The 22631-nt window shown below is 31.9% G+C and overlaps 2 protein-coding genes and 1 pseudogene across 4 annotated transcripts; all 3 read right to left on the bottom strand.

Annotated features, from left to right (window-relative positions):
- Window positions 1-7000: 7000 nt before the first annotated feature.
- On the bottom strand, window positions 7001-7926 carry LOC107908283 (probable calcium-binding protein CML25). The gene has a single exon (XM_016835508.2). The coding sequence runs from the start codon at window positions 7643-7645 to the stop codon at window positions 7130-7132; it is 516 nt and encodes a 171-aa protein (XP_016690997.1). The 5' UTR covers window positions 7646-7926; the 3' UTR covers window positions 7001-7129.
- A 1836-nt stretch (window positions 7927-9762) lies between these two features.
- LOC107909876 (pentatricopeptide repeat-containing protein At2g17140) lies at window positions 9763-13064 on the bottom strand. Of its 3 annotated transcripts, none has more exons than XR_001687385.2 (3): window positions 12829-13064; window positions 12104-12150; window positions 9763-10120 (listed from the first exon to the last, which is right to left on the bottom strand). XR_001687385.2 is itself a non-coding variant. In XM_016837577.2 (3 exons), exons 1-3 carry the CDS (start codon window positions 12520-12522, stop codon window positions 10106-10108), a joined length of 237 nt encoding a protein of 78 aa, XP_016693066.1. In that variant the 5' UTR covers window positions 12523-12892; the 3' UTR covers window positions 9763-10105. The 3 variants fall into 3 exon arrangements, 2 of the variants coding, with proteins under 2 accessions (XP_016693066.1, XP_016693065.1); XM_016837577.2 differs by having other exon boundaries at window positions 12348-12892; XM_016837576.2 differs by lacking the exon at window positions 12829-13064 and adding an exon at window positions 12298-12814.
- Window positions 10499-12096, bottom strand: LOC107909875 (pentatricopeptide repeat-containing protein At2g17140-like; annotated as a pseudogene).
- Window positions 13065-22631: the final 9567 nt, after the last annotated feature.

Raw genomic sequence — 22631 nt, 5'->3', positions numbered from 1 at the left:
GCTTCCCAAGCTACAAAAGCATGACATGAATGTCCAAAGCCACAAAAAGATTGTTATGGCGTGACATGCAATGTCTATGGCACAACACGTAGCCTGTGTTGAGCCATAACAGCCTATGTTGAGCCATAACAGCTCTTGTGTTGAGCCATAGCAACATATGTTGAGTCATAGCCTGAAAGTGGGTTACAAGCAATGATGACACCAATAGTTGTGTTTGTCCAAATTTTAAGATATCGTTTGATATCGAACAATTATTAGTATCGAAGGCATATCGGGCATATCGGGCATAAAGTGTACATATTTTAGCTTATAAATAAGTGGCTTTTGTACACAAATTAGGGCATCCATCCATCAAATACAATTTTTCTCATTTAGTTTTCTTTGTATTTTCTTTTTATGTTTTCTTAGTCAGAACTTTTCTATTCCGATGTGAAGACAATTGTGACGGAGATTGCTTCGAATTCGCGCTTCGATATATTATCAATGAACATTCTTTTTACTCTTCTCTTCTATTTTTTATTATTTATATTTCGTTGATTTAGCCAATTAATCGTTGTATAAATATTAGAATAGATTATTGTGTTTTTCTTATATCTTGCATGATTCGGTTATTAAACTGATTCATCTACTAAGTAATTATTTATCTGAAAGTGGTTGTTTATTCAAAAGTACTTAGTATATTAGGGAGTGATGCCCCTAATAGAATATATAGACAGGTGAGACTGGAAAGGTATCCTGTCGTGTATAACTTGTGCCAAACGGTGAGACTGGAAGGGTATTCGTATGCCTCAGAAGAGACTGGAAAGGTGACTTAGGTGGTAATCCTTAGTGAAGATGAGACCAAAAGGGTATTCTTAGCTAACGGTGATAAATAACTCAACCGAGGATAATTAATTATTTAATTAGATAATTAGGGATTCAATCGATCATAGGCTAGAAGCTCGCATTGTTGACACTAGGAATGGAAAATTCCATTAGGTTAATTAGTTTAATTAATATTTTAATTTGGATTAGCGCTACTAATTCATAACTCGATTAGATTAATAGTTATTTTTTTAATTGATTTAATAATAATTTCTCCAATCTACAATCCCTTGGGTATGATCCTCGAAATACTTATCGGTGTTCCGTTGTAACATTTCTATATCACAATTTGACTTATATACTTACGGACACCGCCAATTTAATGTTTAAAGTAAGGAAAATATTCTTGATTTGTGGAGTTCTTTTCTCAAATGAAGTTCTCTTTGTATGCAAAAGAAGCTATGTTTTACAATTTTATAGATGAAAAAAATTGCAACAGGAGATTTTAGCTCCCTTTGCATCTCACCACTAAGGTGAGCTCAAATTCTCCAATAAGTTAACAAGGTTTATTATGGCAAAATTGAAGTGTATATACATTTTTTTATTGAACGGTAAAATGGGTAAACTGACCCAAAAATAGGCCTAGATTAAATTTTTTCAAATCGAATTAGGGATTGACCTGACCCAACCTGACCAATTGCATTCGGCTTTGTCGTTTAATTTTTTGGTAGCTGTCAACGTTCTCAAATATCTTTTCCCTGACCGTAAAAGTTGAATTTTGCTGGACTCGAATTACTAATTGATAGCTAATGAAAGGTGAAATGATTGGATTTTGTTCTATCATGGGGTTAAAGGGTTGTTTAAGAATATTGCAGTAGGTGATGCTTTGAAATGTTGGTGGCCTTGGACAATGTTGATTTTGTTGAAGGGGGAGTCTCTTGAACTGGGTTTTGATGGAGTTTTTTTTGGCACATAATTAAATTAATCTTACACAAAATAAATTATGAGTTTCTAGGTATGTGAAGAGACTTGAAAATGAAGAGTTAGAAATGTGAAGAGACTTGAAGATGAAGAGTTACACACATGCATGTAGATGAATACTCACAACTCCTATAGCATTTAAGTGATGAAGATAAATAGTCACAACTCCTATAGCACTGAAGTGATGTAGATGAATAGTCACTTACAACTCCTATATGTGATGAAGCATTTGTAGAGTGTGTGAAATAAAAAAGAAAAGTTTATTAGAAAGAGTGTTTCTCTCTTCCATACAAAATTTATTTCTCTTCTCCATTATATTCTTCATCATTTTCTTTGTTTATTCCTCCAAATATTAATTAATCTTCTACAAATTGATATCAGAGCCAAGTTCGATCGAAATGAATAATTCTATTCCTCTTTCTTCCGTTCCCCAATTAACGGTAAATAGAGTATCCAAATGAAGGCTCTTCTTGGATCTCTAGAAGAATGGGAGATTGTTGAAAAAGGTTATAATGAAGTTGAGGCTGAAGAGGAGGAAGAATTAACACAAGCTTAAAAAGAGAGTATAAGGAAATCAAGGAAGAAAAATCAACAAACCTTATTTTGGATATATCAAGGAGTTCAACAATATGAAGCGAATTGGGAAAAATAGCTTGTGGCACCTCGGCAAAACAAGCATGAGAGATTTTACAGAATTCATTCAAAGGAGATGAAAAGGTGAAAAGAGTTCGGTTGCAAACTCTTTGAGGGGAGTTTGAAAGATTGCAAAAAATAGAGTCGAAATATGTTTTTGAATACTATTCACGGTTTTTGTCCATAGTCAACCAATTAAAAAAATGGTGAAACTATGGATGATATTCGTGTTGTTGAGAAAATCCTCTGTTCTTTGGATTTCAGATTTGACAACATTGTGGTAGCCATTGAAGAATCAAATAACTTGAGTACCATGACCATTGATGAACTCACAGGCTCGTGACAAAGCCATGAAGAAATATTAAACAAGAAGAAGAAAGAAGTAGATCTAGATCAAGCACTCCAGTCAAATTTGTCTCTAAAGGAAAAGAAGGGAGATTTTAAAAATCAAAGAGGGAGAGATCGTGGTCGTGGAAGAGGAATAAACTTTAGAGGAAGAGGCTCAAATGCTCGTGGAAGAGGTGAAGATGCAAGCACGGAGAATGGATGGAAAGAAGCCAACCAAAATCAGAATTTTAGAGGTTTACAAAGAGGACGTGGATGTGGAAATCAAAGAGGAAGAGGTCGTGGCTATTTTGAATGTTATTATTGTCACAAACCTGGTCATTTGGCGAGTGAATGCTGGTATAAGAAAGAAAAGAAAGATGAAGCTAATATAGTGCAAAATGATCAAGAGGAAAAGTAAGAAACTTTGTTGCTCGTGTCTCATAGTGGAGAGATTGATGATGTCTAGTACATAGACAGTGGTACTAGCAAGCATATGACAGGTAACAAAAATTTATTCTCGAAGTTATTTGAATCTAATTGTGGAGAAGTAAAAGTAGGAGATGGCAAAGCTTACAAAGCAAGGAAGGGTAAAGAAAATGTCTGAAGTTTATTTTGTTCCTGGTCTTAAAAATAATCTGCTTAGCGTTGGGCATCTCTTGAAGAAGGGGTATGATATTCATTTCCACTACATGACTTGTTACTTGTCAAGGAAAAATCAGGTTGTTGCTAGAGTCAGAGTAGCATCAAATAATCTTTTCTCTCTCACCCTTCAAAATCAAAATGTGTCTTGTTTTATTGGTGCTCAGAAAGGAGTTTCAAAGTTATGGCATGATAGATATGGACATTTGAACTATGGAAATTTGGAGATGCTTTCAAGGAAGATGATGGTCAGAGGTTTACCAAAGATTGATTAGCTTGATGATGTTTGTGAAGCTTGTCAGCTTGGAAAGCAACACAAAATTGCTTTTCCTTCTCAATCCTCGTGGAAAGCAAGAAGACCATTGCAACTTATTCACTTGGATCTTTGTGGTCCAATTACAGTTTCATCTTTGGGAGGTAATCGTTACTTTATCTCTTTCATTGATGATTACTCAAGAACGTTATGAGTGTATTGTGTCAAAGAAAAATCAGAGGCTTTTCAGAGATTCAAAGATTTCAAGGCAGAAGTGGAGAACTTTACTAGGCTGAAAATTAACACCTTGCGGACAGATCGTGGAGGTGAAAAATTTTCAAAAGACTTTGAGAAATATTGCAAAGATAGTGGCATTAGGCATGAAATGACCATCCGTCATACAACTCAGCAAAATGGTGTGTGTAAAAGAAAGAACAGAACAATTACGGAGATGGCTAGATGTCTTATTAAGAATAAGAGGTTATCAATAAGATTTTGGGCTGATGCTGTTTCTTGTGCAGTTTATCTTATCAACAGATCGCCGACAAAAAGCTTGGAGAATTGCATGCCACATGAGGAGTGGTATGTTACAAAGCCTAGCGTTTGTCATCTTAGAGTATTTAGGAGTGTTGCTTACTCTCATATTTCAGATGCAATGAGAAGCAAGTTGGATGACAAGTCAGATAAATACATTTTCATTGGCTATAGTGAAAGAAGTAAGGCATACAAGTTGTACAATCAATGACAAAGAATATTGTGATAAGCCGAGATGTTCGGTTTGATGAAAATTCCATGTTTGAAGATATGAAAGTTGAAAAGGAGAATTTTCCAATTTTTCCTTTTGAACTTGAAGAAGAAGAAGAGGTAGTAATTGAGAATGCTGAAGATGGTGCTCAAGCAGGAAATCCTCCTGCTTCTCCAAGTTCTTCATTAAATTCTTCTTCATCCAGCCCGATCTGAAAAACGAGAAGTCTCCAATAGTTATATGATGTAATTGATGAAGCTATGCAAAATGATGTTGTATTATTTGCCTTCTTTATAGGAAAAGATCCAATTTCTTTTGATGATGCATATCAATAAGAAATATGGAGGAAAGCCATGGAAGAAGAGATTTGCTTAATTGAAAACAATGATACATGGGAGCTCACAGATTTGCCGCCGCAAAAGAATTCAATTGGAGTCAAATAGGTGTACAAGACAAAGATGAATCCAAATGGCTCTATCAACAAGTACAAGGCAAGAATGGTTGCAAAAGGATACAAGCAATAGGAATGAGAAGATTTTACAGAGGTATTTGCTCCAGTTTCAAGACTTGAGACAATTCGGTTACTTATTTCTATTGCTACCCAAAACAATTGGAAAATGTTCCAAATGGACGTAAAATCTACGTTTTTGAATGGTGTTCTCAAAGAAGAAGTATATGTTGATCAACCACCTGGGTTTGTCAAAAAAGGAGAAGAAGAAAAAGTTTACAAGTTGAAGAAATCTTTGTACGGGTTGAAGCAATCACCCCGAGCTTGGTACAGCCGCATAGATTCTTATTTTCAGAAGTGTGGATTCCAGAAATGTCCATATGAGCATACTCTCTACATCAAAGGCAATTCTCAATGAAGATTCATGGTTGTAAGTCTCTACGTTGATGATCTTATTTTCACAGGAAATGATGTGAAGATGCTGAAAGAATTTCAGCACTCAATGATGGTAGAATTTGATATGATAGATAACTTCATCATTTTCTTGGCATTGAAGTTCATCAATCCAAGATAGGAATTTTTATTTCACAAGAGAGCTACACAAAAGAAGTTTTAAAAAAGTTCAAGATGGAAAATGCTAATCCAGTCTCTACTCCATGCATCACAGGTCTGAAGTTATCTAAAGAGGGTGAAGGAAAGCTTGTCAATTCCACCATATTTAGAAGTTTGGTTGGGAATTTGATGTATCTGACTTCGATAAGGCCTGACATCGTATATGCTGTTAGCTTGGTGAGTAGATTCATGAAGAAACCTTACTCCAATCACAGGGAGGCTGCCAAGAGAATATTGAGATATGTGAAGGGAACCATTAATTATGGAATTTTTTCTAAAGCTAATACATTAGTTGATCTCATTGGTTATACGGATAGTGATTTAGCAAGAAACATTGAAGATAGCAGAAGCACTTCAAGTTATTTTTTTCACCTTAGTAGTGGCGGAGTTTCATGGAGCTCAAAGAAACAATCAGTTGTGGCGTTTTTGACTACAGAAGCTGAATATATCGCTACATCTTATGCAGGATGTCAATTGTTTTGGTTACGTGGAATTTTGGAGAGTCTTAAGCAGAAGCAAAACAAGTCAATGATTTTGTTTTGTGACAATAGTTCTACTATTTCGGTCACAAAGGATCCAGTTCTTCATAGAAGGACAAAACACATTCGCATTCGATATCACTTCTTGAGGAAACTTGTGAATGATGGTGATGTTCAAGTTGAGTATTACAAGACGGAATATCAGATGGCTGATATCTTCACAAAGCCACTTAGTGGACAAGTCTTCAAGAAAAATGTTGAAAGGTTGGGAGTTCGAAGCAAGTTTAATTTAAGGGAGGCATTGTTGGCACATAATTAAATTAATCTTGCACAAAATAAATTATGTAGTTTCTAAGTATGTGAAGAGACTTGAAGATGAAGAGTTAGAAATGTGAAGAGACTTGAAGATGAAGAGTTACACACATGCATGTAGATGAATAGTCACAACTCCTATAGCATTTAAGTGATGAAGATGAATAGTCACAACTCCTATAGCACTGAAGTGATGTAGATGAATAGTCACTTACAACTCCTATATAAAGAGTTGTATGTGATGAAGCATTTGTAGAGTGTGTGAAATAAAAAAGATAAGTTTATTAGAAAGAGTGTTTCTCTCTTCCATACAAAATTTATTTCTCTTCTCCATTATATTCTTCATCATTTTCTTTGTTTATTCCTCCAAATATTAATCAATCTTCTACAGTTTTTGTAACTGTTTTAGGTCCTTACTGGATTGTTTGTAAGGGTGCTGTTTTGGGTGCATTGGACGTGTGATATATGTTGTTTTAGGTGCCTATATGGGTTCTTGTAATGCAGGTATTGAGTAGGTTTTGGCTTGTTATGGTGTATGGTTTTGTTGATGTTCAGGTAGCGATTGTGTTTTACTATAGCTGTGTCGTTGGTGTCGTATGATGTATAGCCTTGCTTGACCGTTTTTATTTTAGTTGAGCAAGGTATTTGATATGTCTCATGTCACCTATGTTGGATACCCCATATGACATTTATAAAAAAAAAAACTATAATTTTAACACGTCCATATTTCATGGATTGTATAAGAACATTTGGATTTTTTTTGGGGGGGTAGTGATTTGCATAATATTCTTTTGATCAACTAATATTTAGATATATAAAAACATGGCACGACCGATTAACCCTCCAAAATAAAAAGGGAACACCATCATCTTCATTGAGTCCGAGGTTCCATGGAGTTAAGATCTAGCGCCGGCCATCATCATAACCTTAAACTCTTCGAAATCAATCATCCCATTTCCATCCTTATCCACTCCACTTATCATCTTCCTACATTCCATGATCGAGCATTCATCTCCGAGGCTTTTGAAAACTTGGTGAAGTTCCTCGGCCGTAATAAACCCATTCCCGTCAATATCATACACCAAGAAAGCATCCTTCAGGTTCTCCAGAACCTTGTTTGAGTCCACTCCTTTGGTGTTCAGCTCCACAAACTCTTTGAAATCTATGAACCCATCACCATCAGTGTCAATTTCTTTGATTATTTTCAGGAGTTCATCTTCGGAGGGTTGTAGGCCGAGAGAACCCAAGACGGAACCAAGCTCCGAAGATGAGATCTTACCGTCGCCATTGATGTCGAACTTTTTGAAAACTAGTTCCAGTTCTTCAAGTTGGGTTCGCATTGGAGATGAAGAAGCAACTGGATTCGAGGGATTTTGCTTCTTTTCCCTACTCAAAATCGACCCAAATCCCATTAGATTGCTATCACTTTGATTCAAAGATGAGAAATGAATGGAAAGCAATGAGAGATTCTTTTGGTTGAAGAAAAAAAAACAGGCTATGAGAAATTAATAAAGCACAATATTGGTTAGAAAAAAAATGGAGATTCAGGTATTTTTTTTGGTTTGGATCGGTAGGTTCTGTTTGTTGTTAGAGAGGGAGTTTAGGCATGATTGGTTTGTGTCGAGAGTTTGTTTGAAAAGAAACAACAAACTTGGAAGCATGTATTTCGGCTTTAACTTGTGTCAGACCGTGATATTTGGAATGCTCGTACGGATGTTGAAATACTGTTATTATTTCCACTAGATTTTGTCGACTTTGTTTTATAACAACCGTATTGTATATGTCTATGAATTATATTACAAAATGGAAAAAAAATTCATGTACACTGGAAAATTAGAAAATTGTTTTTAGCTATTGCAAAAATTTTATTCATTTAATTAGATGATGTGGTGTTATTTTAATATATATAACACTACATGTTTCACCTAACTCGTTGTAACTTAGAAATTCTTAAAGCAATTGCATTTAACCAATGAATCTAAGGTATGAAATCAAATATGGATTTTATTTTATTTATTAAGTGAACATGGCCACTGCTCGATTTACAATTTTCAAACAGAAGATATGGTACATGTAACTAGACACTGCTTTGGAGCAGTCGTTCTGGTTAAGGTTGAAAAGATTGATGAATTTATGCCAATGGAGACTAAAGATTAGATCTTTGCTAACCTTTCTAACTCAGGTTGCTTTGCCAAGGATAATGAATATCAGGATATGAGATTTGAGATTTTCTCTTGTTGTTTATGGAACAGACGGAATAAATTAGTTTTTGATTCATATTTCACTGGAACAGAAGGCATTTGGGAAAGAAGTAAGCGAGTTTGGCTTGAGGTGCGGTAGTCACTACCAGTTTGGCTTGAGGTGCGATAGTCCCTACCAACCGAAGTAGTCATCAGAAGACACAGTGAGACTTATTAGCATTAGATGGTCAATTGGCACACTCCTCCTCAAGGATGGTTTAAGATCAATTCTGATGGAGAGCTTAAGTTGAATTCAAATGTTGCTACTTCAAGAGGCATGATTAGAGATGATAGTGGAAATTGGATGGCAGGCTTTACTCGTATAGTCGGTCGTTCTTCGGTATTGGATGCCGATGTTTAGGGTGTCATGGACGGACTTTCGGCTTTTGGGATCACTTGAGTTGCAACATGTTATACTGGAAATGGACAGTCTTGCTGCTGCCAATCTTATCAATAACAACTCAAATGAAGATTACTCCAATACATTAGTTCGATGGATTCGAAATTGGTTCAAGTGCGATTGGGAGGTTACTGTCCAACATAGTTATAGGGAAGGTAATAGAGTGACAGACACTATGGCAAATCTAACATGTATGGGCGTGGGATTTCATCTATTTGACTCACCTCCTCTTGAGATAGAATAGATTCTGCTTGAGGATGAGAATGAGTTGGCTTTTGTGAAAATTGTTCTAGCTTGATGTAAACTGGTCCCTTTCTTTTAATAAAAAAAAATCACATCATATTTTAAATTGATGAATCTATGTTTCGTCTATTACAAATATGTCTATTTTGCTTGTTTATCTATCATACAAAGTTTTATTATTTCATTTTAAAAGTACAGCGATTAAAATCTATATTTAATATAAAATTAATTCCTTAAGAGTCACTAAAACTTAATAGAGGTATCATAGTAATTTAAGCATTTAATATATGTAATACCTCTCATTCGACTCGATTGTGAGATCTGAGTTACAGGATGGTACAGTCGATAACGGAATAATTATAGACATTTAACGAATAAAATGAATCAAAACTCAATAATTTTAATAATTTAAATCATTCAATATAATTTTAAACTTTTCCCGAGTCTTATGCGAGGTTACGTAAGCTCTGAAGTTGACCTAGGATTGAATAAGGACTACACTTCAAAGAATTCAAAATTTCCAAACGACATCACCACGTGACTTCGTCCATGTCGTGACATCGCCAAACAGTGTGCCACGTCACGACATTGGACCACTTGATGTCGGGATGTTACAAACTATTGGTCGTTGTCGAGACAAGGATTCTGTTTAGTGCAAAAATAAGTCATTTGGTACCTACTTCATGCCAATCCAAACTATTAGTTTATTTAGTGCATAAATGCAGACTTAAACCTATACAAAACTAGTCTAAAAGCATGTCTAAACATTTATTCAACTATTTCTAAACTTCCATTCTAACATTTCCATAAATTTGGCAAAACAAATCCATCAAAGCTATACCAATTCAACCAACCAATCCTTAGGCTTCCTTTGGTTTGGCTTTGCATGCCAGTGAGGTGCAGTTGGGGAGAAAATATGGTACCAACCTCACTGGTCAGCCCTTTGGTTCAGCATGCTAGTCCATGAGAAGCAATCTCCACCACGCTGGTCAGCCCCAAATCAACTGGAGATGAAAGCAGCAATTGAAATTAACTGAGATATTGGTCTTTTTTAACAGACAAAAATACCATTACTTTTATTTATTATTTTACCATTTTATCCTTGAAAGTTAAACTAATTTCTTTCCCATTCTTATTTTTCTTTAGATTTGGCAGCCAAATTTTGCTGAAAACCTCATCCGCTCTTCAACTCCTACTTTCTCACTCTCCTCTTTTCCCACTTCTCCCGGAAAAAACACAGCACCAATAACAAGCAGACTCAAAGAAACTCTATTTTTCGACTCATCCTACCAATCTTGTTCTCAAATTTGATCACTTGGTAAGTCAAAACCCTTCTTTTTCCACTCTATATATGTGTTTGAATTGTATCAAAGTAGTTTCTGTTTTTCCTTCTCATCTTGTTCTTAGCTAAGAAAATAATAACTATCTGGGTTCATTTGTTTGTGCGTGAGGGTACTAGAAACTGTATGTAAACTCTTTGTGACCACATATAGACCAATCTCGAATAACTCCTTCGCTACTCCAAAATCACTTGCCTTGCAGAAAGCTTCTATTAACATCCTGAAGGTAGAAATATTAGGATTTATACCCATTTACAGCACGTCATCCAAGATAGAAGTAGTGTCCTGGATTTTCCCATTTTTGCAAAGACTGAATAATGTTATTGTATATGCAAACATTAGGAGTAATCCCTCTTTCTCTCATCTCATCGACAAGTCCATAAATTTCAAATATTTGATTTTTACTTCCTAAGCCAAGTATTAGTGAATTATAAGTCTGTACGCTCTTATTACATCCTTTTTTCTCCATGTCCTTGAGAACTCGAAATGCAGATGAAATCTTTCCTTCCTTCTTTACAGAAAATATGGATGAAAGTATCAAAAATAACCGCATCGGGTTGCAAGCTTTTACCCATCATCTCTCTGAATTTCTTTTTAGCTTCATCTATCTTTCCTACTTTGCATAGAGCACTAATTATGATAGAATATGTAACTATCAGGAATACATCTCATGCTACGGCTAACATCATCAACTAGGCCAATAAATGAGTTCCCAAGGTTACCTAGAGCAGCACTTCCATGTGTCCACATCTCATGTGCAACTTCCATAGCTTTGTCCAATTTCCCACTTTTACACAAACCATCAATTACAATATTGCAGGTCACAGTATCCACACCATAGCCTTTTTCATTCATCTTTTGCAATAACTCTTTTGCCTCCAACATTTTACCCTCTTTCCATAGGCTATGCAGCAAAATATTACAATTATAAGTATTAGGGACACAACCATTTCTCATCATTTCATTTAGAATAGCATTTGCTTTAGATAATTTCCCTTTACTACAGTAGTCGTGCAGTAAAGTGCTATAAGTTACTGTATCAGGGGAAAGACCACTCCTTACAATAAAACCCATCACAATTCTCGCATCAAAAAGCATCCCATTCTTGCATAGACCATCCATCACAATGTTATACGAGTAAATATTAGGTTCTACACCTTTATCTACCATATCTTTAAGTACCAACTGAGTCTCTACTAACTTTGCATTTCTTAGCAACCCCAACGACCAAATATTATAACTATCTAAATTCATCAAATCACCATTTTTCTCCATGGACTCAACCAAGGCCTTTGCTTCCACCAACATCCCTTGCTTTTTTTTTTTATATTCTTGATAAGTGTTTAAAAAATAAAAGCTCAAATCAAAAGGCAACTACTCCATCTATCTAGTTATTGAATTGAACAAATATATCGAAAGTAGATGAGAGAAGGGATGAAAACTATATGTAGAGTTTTATGAAACATATATAATACAAAAATAAACCTTTCCTGCAATAAAATAGTTAAAAAGGAGTCCAGTACTGAAACCTAAGTTCCTTACAGTCATCATAATCAACAACTAGGCTTTCAACTGTTTATAAACCATATATAAATATATATATGTCTATACTTGCATGGCTTATAAGATATATATATATATGCTTACCAGAGATAAAGTTGGTAGAACATTAGAGGCTGCTGCTTGCATGTCAGCTGCATCAAAAAGTAAAATAAATAATAAGCAGAGAAAGAAATATATATGCACAATAATGTGAGAATATTAATTATGAATATGGAAAATGAGCAAGTGACTGTTTAATTCTTTAAATTTTATAGGGTTTAATTATGAACATCCCTTACACCATCCTCTTTCATTCTTTCCACCAATTTTTCAACATCACCAGTTTTACCTTCCTTATAAAAACTTGAAATCAATGTATTATACACAACTCTGTTAGGAAAAATCCCAGAACTTCTCATCTCATCCAAAAGCTCCAACCCTTTATTAGCAAGGCCAAACCTACAATACCCACGAACCAAAATCCCAAAACTAAACTCATTCGGCAAACAACCTTTCTCAGGCATTTTATCAAACAACTCTCGGGCATCCTCCAAACAACACCTAAAATCCTTGATACTAAATGCTTTCAGCACTACAATCCTGAAAAATGAATGCGTTTCATCATCAACGGTATGTATCCAAATCCTTCCACCGACCAAAACTCAATTCAATTGCTTAGGTTGACACTCAAAAGTCAAAACTACTAAAAGCCTCCTCTCCCCTTTCCACCGTATTATTAGTTTATTACCTAAAATGTACATTAGTGGGGAATAATGAATAATTATGAATAATACAAGGTTACCAACATAATTTAGAAGAATTTAACCTACTGTTTGCAAAAGGAAAGAAAGGCCTCTGCATTAAATGTTTGGTAAAGCTCAATTAATTCAGTCCAAAATTAATGGGAACTTTAAAGACATACTATTATAAATATAATTATAATATATAAATATTAAAATAAAAACTAGCATTCATGTTATTTTCTAATTAGCAAATAATATTAAGATGTTTCTTTTCGGGTGTTTGGATAATACATTATAAATATTAATTTAAAATTTATTTAATTGATATCCATATATATTAAATACGAATTTAAAAAAATTATCCATGCTACCTCATTTTAAAATGCAAAAGAAGTCATCTGGGTAAACCACAAACATTAATAATAGATGTATTAATGATTTTGTGAATGTTATCCAACTCTCCTCTTAAACTCTCCTCTTAAAGATGAAATATAACTTAACTGTTATTCATTATATTTGATTTCTTCTATCTCACTTTTCTTTTATAAATAGAAAAAGCTCTTCTATTTTAACTTTTCATACCTTAATCTTGAAAATTATTTGAATAATATTTTTAAACCTTATCGTAAATTTTCTTACTTAAAAATCAGTAATTTAAAGCAAAAATTAATATTTAAAATTCATGTATTTATTATGAATTAGATGAATTTTTGATAAAGTTGAAGATGAGATTATTGTAATATTAATCTTTAAAAAAGTAGTTTCGATGAAGAAGAGGTAGTAAGGCCACATATACTAATTATTATCTAGGATCTTTGAGAATTTTTTCTTTAGTGTTCATATTATGGCTTTCATCCATTCGTGATGTGTTATTCTTATTTTTTTATGAAACTATATCATTATATCTAATTATATATTTATGGTTTTATGCCGGTTGACATTTTAAATCAAAATAATAATAATAGATGGTAAAGACACGAAATTTTGTGGAGGGAGATAGTACCTTAGCAACAAAAGCTGTTTGGGATGATGAGCTGACGTTGATATTTTGTGAGCTTTGCGTGAATGAAGTAAATGCTGGTAATAGACCGACAACTCATCTAAACTCAAAAGGATGGGAAAATGTGGTTGCTCTTTTTCAAGCAAAAACACAAAAAAATTATAGAAAACCTCAATTGAAAAATAAGTGGGATACATTAAAAAAAGGAATGGAGGTTATGAAGGGAGTTGCTTAAGGAATCTACAGGTATTGGATGGTATCCATCTAAAAAGACGGTTGATGCTACCGAAGAATGGTGGGCTACAAAAATACAGGTTAGTGTTAACTTTATCATTATTTTAATGCATAAAGTTTATTGAAATTAATAATTTAAAATTATAAAAATCTTAGTATAACATTTAAATTTAACATGTTATGTAGGAAAATCCTGATTTTAAAGATTTAAGAAGAAAGGAATGGAACCACGATTGAATGAGTTAATGTGGCAAATGTTTGGTGGCATTGTAGCCACTGGAGAGAACGCATGGGCACCTTCGTCTGGTGTTCTTCCAAGTGAGGTTCCTATAGGAGATGATGCACCTAATGAGGGATTTGGTGATTCAGATGAACATAGTAACGAGAATGAAGGTATTCCTCCTGATGAGGTACCATCAAACCCTTCTCATTAAATCCCTAATCAAAGAAAGCAAACACTTGGGGTTGTACACGGTAAAGGAAAAAAATCAAGTTCAAGTAAAAAATCATCAAGAAATACATTAATTACTCAGATTGAGAAATTGTGTGAGAGTATGGCTAGTCTAAGGAAGTCAGTGAATGAAATTATTTTTCCTCACTCTCAATATACTATTTCAAATGCAATAGATGCTTTGCGTGCTTTGGGAGATGAAATTCCAAAAAAAGAGGAACTGTACTATTTTGCCACCAAAATGTTCCAAATATCGGTGAAACGAGAAGTGTTTTTGAACTTAGATCCAGATGATAAGGTTTGGTGGCTTCGACGTGAGTATGCTGAACAAAATCCAATTGCATCATTTTCATCCTTGGTAGCAACATCCTCATTTCCCTTCCAACCATACCATCAACCACCTCCACCATAAACTCCTTACAATTATTATTGTAATATAACTATACTACTTTTTTATATGTAAAACTAATGTATGATATTTTTTATGTTTGGTATTTTTATGCTATGCTTTTAATCAAGTTTTTGTGCTGTATAGAATGTCACAAAATATTAATTTATTTTCATTTGATTACTTTTTCAGGTTATGGATGAATTTAACAATATGTATAATAGTTTGATATGAATTATGATACCCCTGAATTAAGTGAAGAAGCTCAACGAATAATAGCCACAATTGTTACCTAAGTTGAGCACAACAATTATCATGAAAAGGAAGAATATGTGTTAAGTAGTGTATTGGTACACCATGAAACTTATTTCACTATGCAACCGCGTATGAATTCAAATTATACAAGTCAAATGTGGGTGGACGAAGTATTAAATGGGCACGATGATCGTTGCATAAATAGTTTTAGGATGCCAAAAAAATATTTCACAGCTTGTTGCATGATTTGCAAACAAATTATTGCTTAAAGAATGAGAAAGTATCGGCAATGGAGAAGTTAGCATTATCATTGTACATTCTTGGAAATAGAGAATCAAATTCAAATGCAACAGAGCGATTTCAACGATCTGGAGAAACTGTTAGTCGAATTTTTACTGATATGTTGCATATATTTGCTCGAATGGGAATAGACACGATTAAACCCACTGAAGGTCAATTCGAGGAAGTACCGAACCATATTCGATATGATACAAGATATTGGCCCCACTTTAAGGTAAAATTTACACAATCTTTATATTTTTAAAATATAAATTATTTCTAACTTTTATCTCATTACTTGTATTTATTTTAAAGGATTGTATTGGGGCCATAGATGGAACACACATAAAAGCATACATTTCGATTTCTTGTCAAATACCGTATATCGGACGAAAAGGTGAACCAACTCAAAATATTATGACAGTTTGTGACTTCAACATGTGCTTTATTTTTGCATTTCCTGGTTGGGAAGGAACAACACATGATAGTAGATTTTTTTTGCAAGTACTTAGAAAACAAGAGTTAAAGTTTCCACACCCTCCACCAGGTTGAACTTTAATTTTTTAATTAATTTTTACATAAAAAAATATTAAAATTTTTAATTTATTTTTAAACTTGATATTATGTTTTACTTTTTTGTAGGAAAAAATTATCTTGTGGATTCAGGATATCCACAAATGACAGGTTTTCTAGGTCCATATAAGGGGGAACGATATTGTTTACCTGATTTTCGTCAAGGTAATCATCAAGTATCTGAAAAAAAAAAATCTTTAATCACGCACATTCTTCGTTACGCTCTGTGATTGAACGAACATTTGGAGTGTGGAAAAAAATGGCCAATATTAAGAGATATTCCAAGTTATTCATTCAACAAGCAAGTTTTAATAGTTATTGCAACAATAGTTTTGCATAATTACATTCGAAGACATGCTTGGTCAAATGATGAGGATTTTCGAGAATTTGAGAATATACCCGACATGCCAGTCTCTTCAAGCCAGTTTGACAGAGGTAAATCGAGTTCTTCTAACAGAGAAAGTGACCTTGAAATCACGATGTTAAGGGAAACCATTGCAACTAGTTTAATGAATCCATATTTGTAAAAACATTTTGTATCATAACATAATTTCTAGTAGTAATGAAACTTGTTATGTCTTATATTACTATATATATTTTTATTAAAAATCATCTGTTTAGATACTTCAAAATTTGATCCAAGTATAATGTTACTATTTGTGAAAATAATATTTATCATTGTTATAAAAAAATATTTAACTATAAAAAATTAAAAATAATTATAATTTTATCTAATAAATAATTTAAATTAATTATATAATTCATTAAAATATTGGAAGATACATTTTAATATTTTATTAAATGAATTTATAAATTCACATATTTTAATAATTTAAAAAAAGTAAAATAATTTAAAAAACTTCTATTATATATCAATTCTAATCTGATGTCCTTAATAGTCATTTTTTATTCTCACCTCACCGTTACAACTGCGTTTGAATCCAAACACACACTCCACAATTGTTTCTAATCTCATTGCTACAGTATCCAATCTCACCGCCACAGTAACTAATCTCACCGCCACAGCTGTTTTTAACCTCCCCGGAGGTAAACACACCGCCCATCCAAACTAAGCCTTAGTCTACAACCATCCAAAATCATCATTTTGTCATGCATTATCATACTCAAAATATCATTCAAATAATGTTCATAAGAACACAACACATTACCAATTCATTCTCACCACTTTTAACCATTCAAATAACATTCAAGGACATTAATTCAAAACCAAAATCAACATGAACTACTTAGCAAATAATGCATAACCTCAAACATTAACTAATTCAAACCAACATATCCAACTAGTAATATAAACAATCATATATACACATACTCTAGGTCCAAATTATCACTTACTGACACCTATTTACATACCACATAACCGAATGTAATTGAACAAAGGACTATCAAATCAATAGCTAGATAGTGTGAGCTCTAAGATGATTCGATTGACAGGTTTATCGAACAGACAAACTACTGAAAAAGAAAACAACATCCAAGTAAGCATTTTGAATGCTTAGAAAGTTCATAATCATAAAACGATAAACTTACCTCATTTAATACTATATACGATAACATAAATAATCCAACATTTAGACCTAACATTCCAATTCAATTCCACAAGGTGAATTCTTATTTGTATTCCATACGATAAGTCAACATATATATATTTATCATTAAATGATATTTCGATATAAATCATATAACCAATCTGATATTGAACCACATTCTTATCAAACTCATTCCATATCAGTATCATTCCTCAATTCGTATTAGTCATTTAGTCCGATGAACTTTAGTAAATAAATTAGGATACGCAGGTACTACACCACACTAGAGAGCACCGTAGTGTTATACAGAAGCACTGTAATGCAAGGAAAGGCACCGAAGTGCAAACCTGTACAAGCACACAACTAACCCTATTGGCATGCCAAATGTGTCCTATTCTTTACTACGCTCACTCGGGCATTACTTTATACAGATTTTAACACTTCTTTTCAATTTAATTCAAATCTCACATTTTTTACCATTTTGTACATAATTCAAAACATAATAAACATACATACATTCACATAACAAGATTTTATCAATTAAATATACATATACTTATCATATGAACTTACCAGACAAAATCAACAATTAACAAAATGTCAAGGACTAATCTACTAATTTGCCTTTTCCGCGATTATCTACAGTTTGGTCCAAATCTTAATCTATAATAATAATTCATTTCAATTATCAATTCCAAATACTTAATATCAGTCTATTATATTCTTATGAAAATTTTATTTCAATTTTTTAATGTTTCCTAAAATTTTGCATTTTATTCAATTTAGTTCCTAAAATTGAAAATGTCATTACTTTCAAATTTGAGCTTCGATTTCGAAACCGATCTCAGTTTCATCCTTCTACATCCCTCTAATTCCTATATTTACAGAAATTTCTTACTAAATTAGAAATATTTACACTTTAGTCTCTATGTTCAAAATTAACAGCTTTCACTTTACAAATTAGTCATTTTTCATTTCTAAGCTTAAAATCTAATCAAATAACATAAAAAACTTCAAGAAATTATTGATGGTAACTTTTCAAAACTTCAACAGTTTTAGAAATTCGCACATGAGTTAACTAAATCAAGTTCTCAAGACCTCAAAAACATAAGATTTATAAGAAAAGTACTTGAAATAGCTTACCAACATAAGGCCGAATGATTGAAAGCTTAAAAACCTTTTTATTTCCTTTAGAAACTGTGGAAGGAAGAAGATGAAGAAGAATGTTTTATTATTATTTTTTGAATATATTTACTTTAGTTAAAGTTAATTGTTCATAATTTTTATTAAATAAAGTTTAATTAACTAATTACTAATCCTAATTAACATAGTTAGTGATCATCCACCACCGTCAACTATATTAAAAAGGGCTAAAATACTCAATTGGTCCTTTAGTTAATTAAAATTCCTTAACAATTAATTTTTATTACTTTTATAATTTAGTCCTTATACCTTAATTAACTATCTATTTAAAAATTTTAAAGGACCAAAATTTAATTAAACTTTATACTAACATCGTAAATATTAAATAATAATATTTACGAACTCACTCGTCAGAAATAGGGTTTTGAAACCACTGTTTCAGACACCACTAAAAAATGGACTGGTACAATATAAAACTCCTTTAAGAGTCATTAACATATAATAGGGTATTATAGTAATTTAAGTATTTTAAATATATAAATAGGATTATTTTGAATAAAGCTAATTAAATATCTATACTTTTATAGTTTCAGTTAAATTTTCAATTTAATAAAATTTTTATTGGGAGTGAATATGAGAAGTTTTGGTAAATAAAAATTTAATTAATTATCTTTTCTTAATTTTCTTAATTATTATTATTTTAGCTATTATATATGAAACGGGTAAAACGGGTAATTTGAGGGTAGCATTTTCAAAATTTAGGGATTAAATCTAAATCATAAATATACAGAGAAGATAATTTTGTAAATATTTCAAACGGGTAGAATGAGTTTAGACTCGATTTAAAAAAAATAACTTCCTTCCTTTCAAACTTAATTTTAAAAAAAAATTTAACTCTAACAAATCCAATCGAATGAAACCAATCTGTTTCAATTTTTTTATCATATCTATTGGTAATTACTATTACAAATAAATTGAGTTTGATTCTACTCTATTATTTGTTCGTCCATTAACTAATGCAAGTTTAATCACTATTTACAAGTAGATTTTGTAAATATTTCAAATAGGTAGAACGAGTTTAGACTCGATTTTTTTTAAAAAAAAATACTTCCTTCATTTCAAACTTAATTTTAAAAAACAAAATTCCAACTCTATCAAATCCGATCGAATGAAAACCAATCTATTTCAATTTTTTTTATCATATCTATCTGTAATTACTATTACAAATAAATTGAGTTTGATTCTACTCTATTAGTTTTTCGTCCATTAACTAATGCATGTTTAATCACTATTTACGAGTAAATTTTTCACATTTAATAGATGTGATTCTACATATGGGTCCTACACATTTAAATAACAATGAGTATTATATTAGATATTAATGGATGAAAATGTAATAGGATGGATCTCAACTCAAATAAATTAGAGTTGATATTTGCTATACTAACCGTACTCTTTTTTATTTCACAAAAATAGTCTTAAAAATTATTATGTGCCTTTTTTTTTTAAATTACTATGTCTGTATAACACTTATGTAACCTAAAAACTCCACTAATAATGTAGTAAATATTTTCGAATAAATTATACCTAATTTCACTCCGCAATTATATTTAAATTTTCAGTTTAATATTTAAAACATGTTTTTCCAACCTCAACATTCATTCCATCCCCTCACATGGCGCCTCACAATTTTCATTAAAAAATAGTATAGCAATAAACTATCAATAAAAATCTATTACCAAAATATCAACTTAAAAATAAACCATAACAAAATTGTATATTAAAAATATCATAAAATTATAAAAAATTAAAATTCTAATAAATCATTATTTTTTTTGAAACTATAAAAATCTTTTTAAAAAAATTATAATTATGAAGTTTTTTTTATAAAATTCATAAATTTCTAAAAAAATACAAATATATAATGAAAATATTTTTAAAATTTTAATTTCTTTTGAAATTATAAAAAAAATATAAGTTCTTAGGAAACCACTAAAAATTCTTAAAATTATGAAAATTCCAAAAACATCTAAAATTTTTTTTCATAAAAGTATAAAATATTATTAACAATTCTAGGAAGAACACAAAATAAACGATGTTTGCCTAGAACCTAGATCAAATCATAAATTAGAATAAATTTAGACAAATCAACGTAAATACATAACTATTTAAATTCGTTCTAACTTATTATTTGGTTTGGGTTTAGGGTAAACATCGTTTGTTCTTATGCTCTTCTTAGAATTTTTCTATTCTATAAATTTTTATTTTTTGTAATTTTTTTATTTTAAGGAATATACGTTTTATGATTTTCTTTCATAATTTCCACATTTTTATGATTTAAAAAAATCAATTATTGAAGAAAAGTCTCAATCTTTTAGATTTTTGTTTAGAAATTCTAGGTATTTTTAGAATTTTATTATTATTATTATTTTGCATAATCTTACTTTTTTTAAAGAAAGTTTCATTTTAGCACTATCTGATTTTTGCTTATTTCCCTATACCAAAACAGGCTTTTAGCGGCGTTTTTAGCGGCGTTTGGGAAAAAACGCCACTAAAAATAAGCATTAGCAGCGCTTTTATAAAAACGCCGCTAAAGGTCGAGCACCAGCGGCGCTTTTTGGAAAACGTTGCTAAAAATAAGCATTAGCGGCGTATTTTGTAAAACGCCACAAAAAGCCTAAGCCCGCTGTTTTCTGAGTTTTTGGGGCCTTTAGCGGCATTTTTGAAAAAGTGCTGCTAATGCTCGGGCCTTTAGCGGCATTTTAAAAAAGCGTCGCTAATGCTCGGGCCTTTAGCGGCGTTTTTAAAAAAACGCCGCTAATGTTTGGGCCTTTAGCGGCGTTTTTGATAAAGCACCGCTAATGCTCGGGTCTTTAGCGACGTTTTTTATAAAGTGCCGCTAATGCTCGGGCCTTTAGCGACGTTTTTGGTAGCGCCGCTAATGCTGGGGCCTTTTAGCGGCTTTTTGAAGAAGCGCCGCTAATGCTCGGCCCTTTAGCGGCATTTTTGAAGAAGGGCCACTAATGCCCTTTTTTATATATATTCTCAATTATCTCATTCTTTGATATATTCTCAAGTAATGTTTCAATTATATTTTTTTATTATAAGTTGAAAATTTTGATATTTTGTTGTATTTATTATATATTGGTCAAATTTACATGGTTAATTTAGGGTTTAATATATATGGTTTAGAGTATATATATGATTAATTTAGGATTTAGGGTCAGTTTAAAAGTTACAATTTTAAGGTTTATAGATTATGAAATTAGGGATTATGGATTAGAGATTCTGATTTAAGGGTTGTGATTTAAGGTTTATGGATTAGGAGCTAGGGGTTAGGGGTTAGAGATTAGAAGTTAAGATCAGTTAGGGATTTAGGGTTTATGGATTTAGGGGTTAAGGGTTAAGGTTTAGGTTTAGATTAATTAGTGTGTTTTAATTTATATATTAAATAATGTTTAAGGGTTAATGATTCGAGGTTGGGTTAAGGATTAGGGATTAGGGATTTAGAGTCGGGTTAGGGTTTAGAATTTAGATTAATTAGTGTTTTTAAATTTATATATTAAATAATGTTTAGGGGTTAGCGGTTAGGAGTTTGGAGTTTGGGGTTAATAGTTATTGATTTAAGGTTTAGAGATTCGGGGTCAGATTAGGGTTTAAGGTTTAGATTAATTAGCATTTTTTAATTTATATACTAAATAAGTTCTTATGTAATTGTAAAAGAGATAATAATAAATTGTAAAGATTATTAATTTAAAATTGATATGCAATATACAATAATTGAATATAAAAAATTATAAAATATGCGAGCTTTAGCGGCGTTTATAGCAAAAACGCCGCTAATATGTATTAGAATTTTTCAAAATGTTGTCGTTTCATTACAAGAATTTAATTTATTAGTGGCGTTTCTTCTGTAAACGCTGGAAAATGTAACATTAGCGGTGTTTATGACTAAAAAAATTTAATCTAAACCATTTGATATATTTAACTATTAGAATTAAAAAAATAAAAAAATGT

The sequence above is a fragment of the Gossypium hirsutum genome, chromosome D02 (genome assembly GCF_007990345.1).
Source record: "Gossypium hirsutum isolate 1008001.06 chromosome D02, Gossypium_hirsutum_v2.1, whole genome shotgun sequence".
Taxonomy (NCBI): domain Eukaryota; kingdom Viridiplantae; phylum Streptophyta; class Magnoliopsida; order Malvales; family Malvaceae; genus Gossypium; species Gossypium hirsutum.
The sequence above is the reverse complement of the archived record's forward strand: the minus strand, read 5'-3'. Positions and strand labels throughout refer to the sequence as shown.

What these genes read in the sequence shown, in the direction of transcription:
- LOC107909876 (XM_016837576.2), bottom strand. Translation starts at nt 12,522, where the DNA reads ATGCCTGAGAAAGGTTGTTTGCCGAATGAGTTTAGTTTTGGGATTTTG. An exon ending in AAAGAATGAAAGAGGATGGT is followed by an intron (nt 12,151 to 12,297) that starts GTAAGGGATGTT and finishes TTTTTGATGCAG; the next exon opens with CTGACATGCAAGCAGCAGCC.
- LOC107908283 (XM_016835508.2), bottom strand. Translation starts at nt 7,645, where the DNA reads ATGGGATTTGGGTCGATTTTGAGTAGGGAAAAGAAGCAAAATCCCTCG.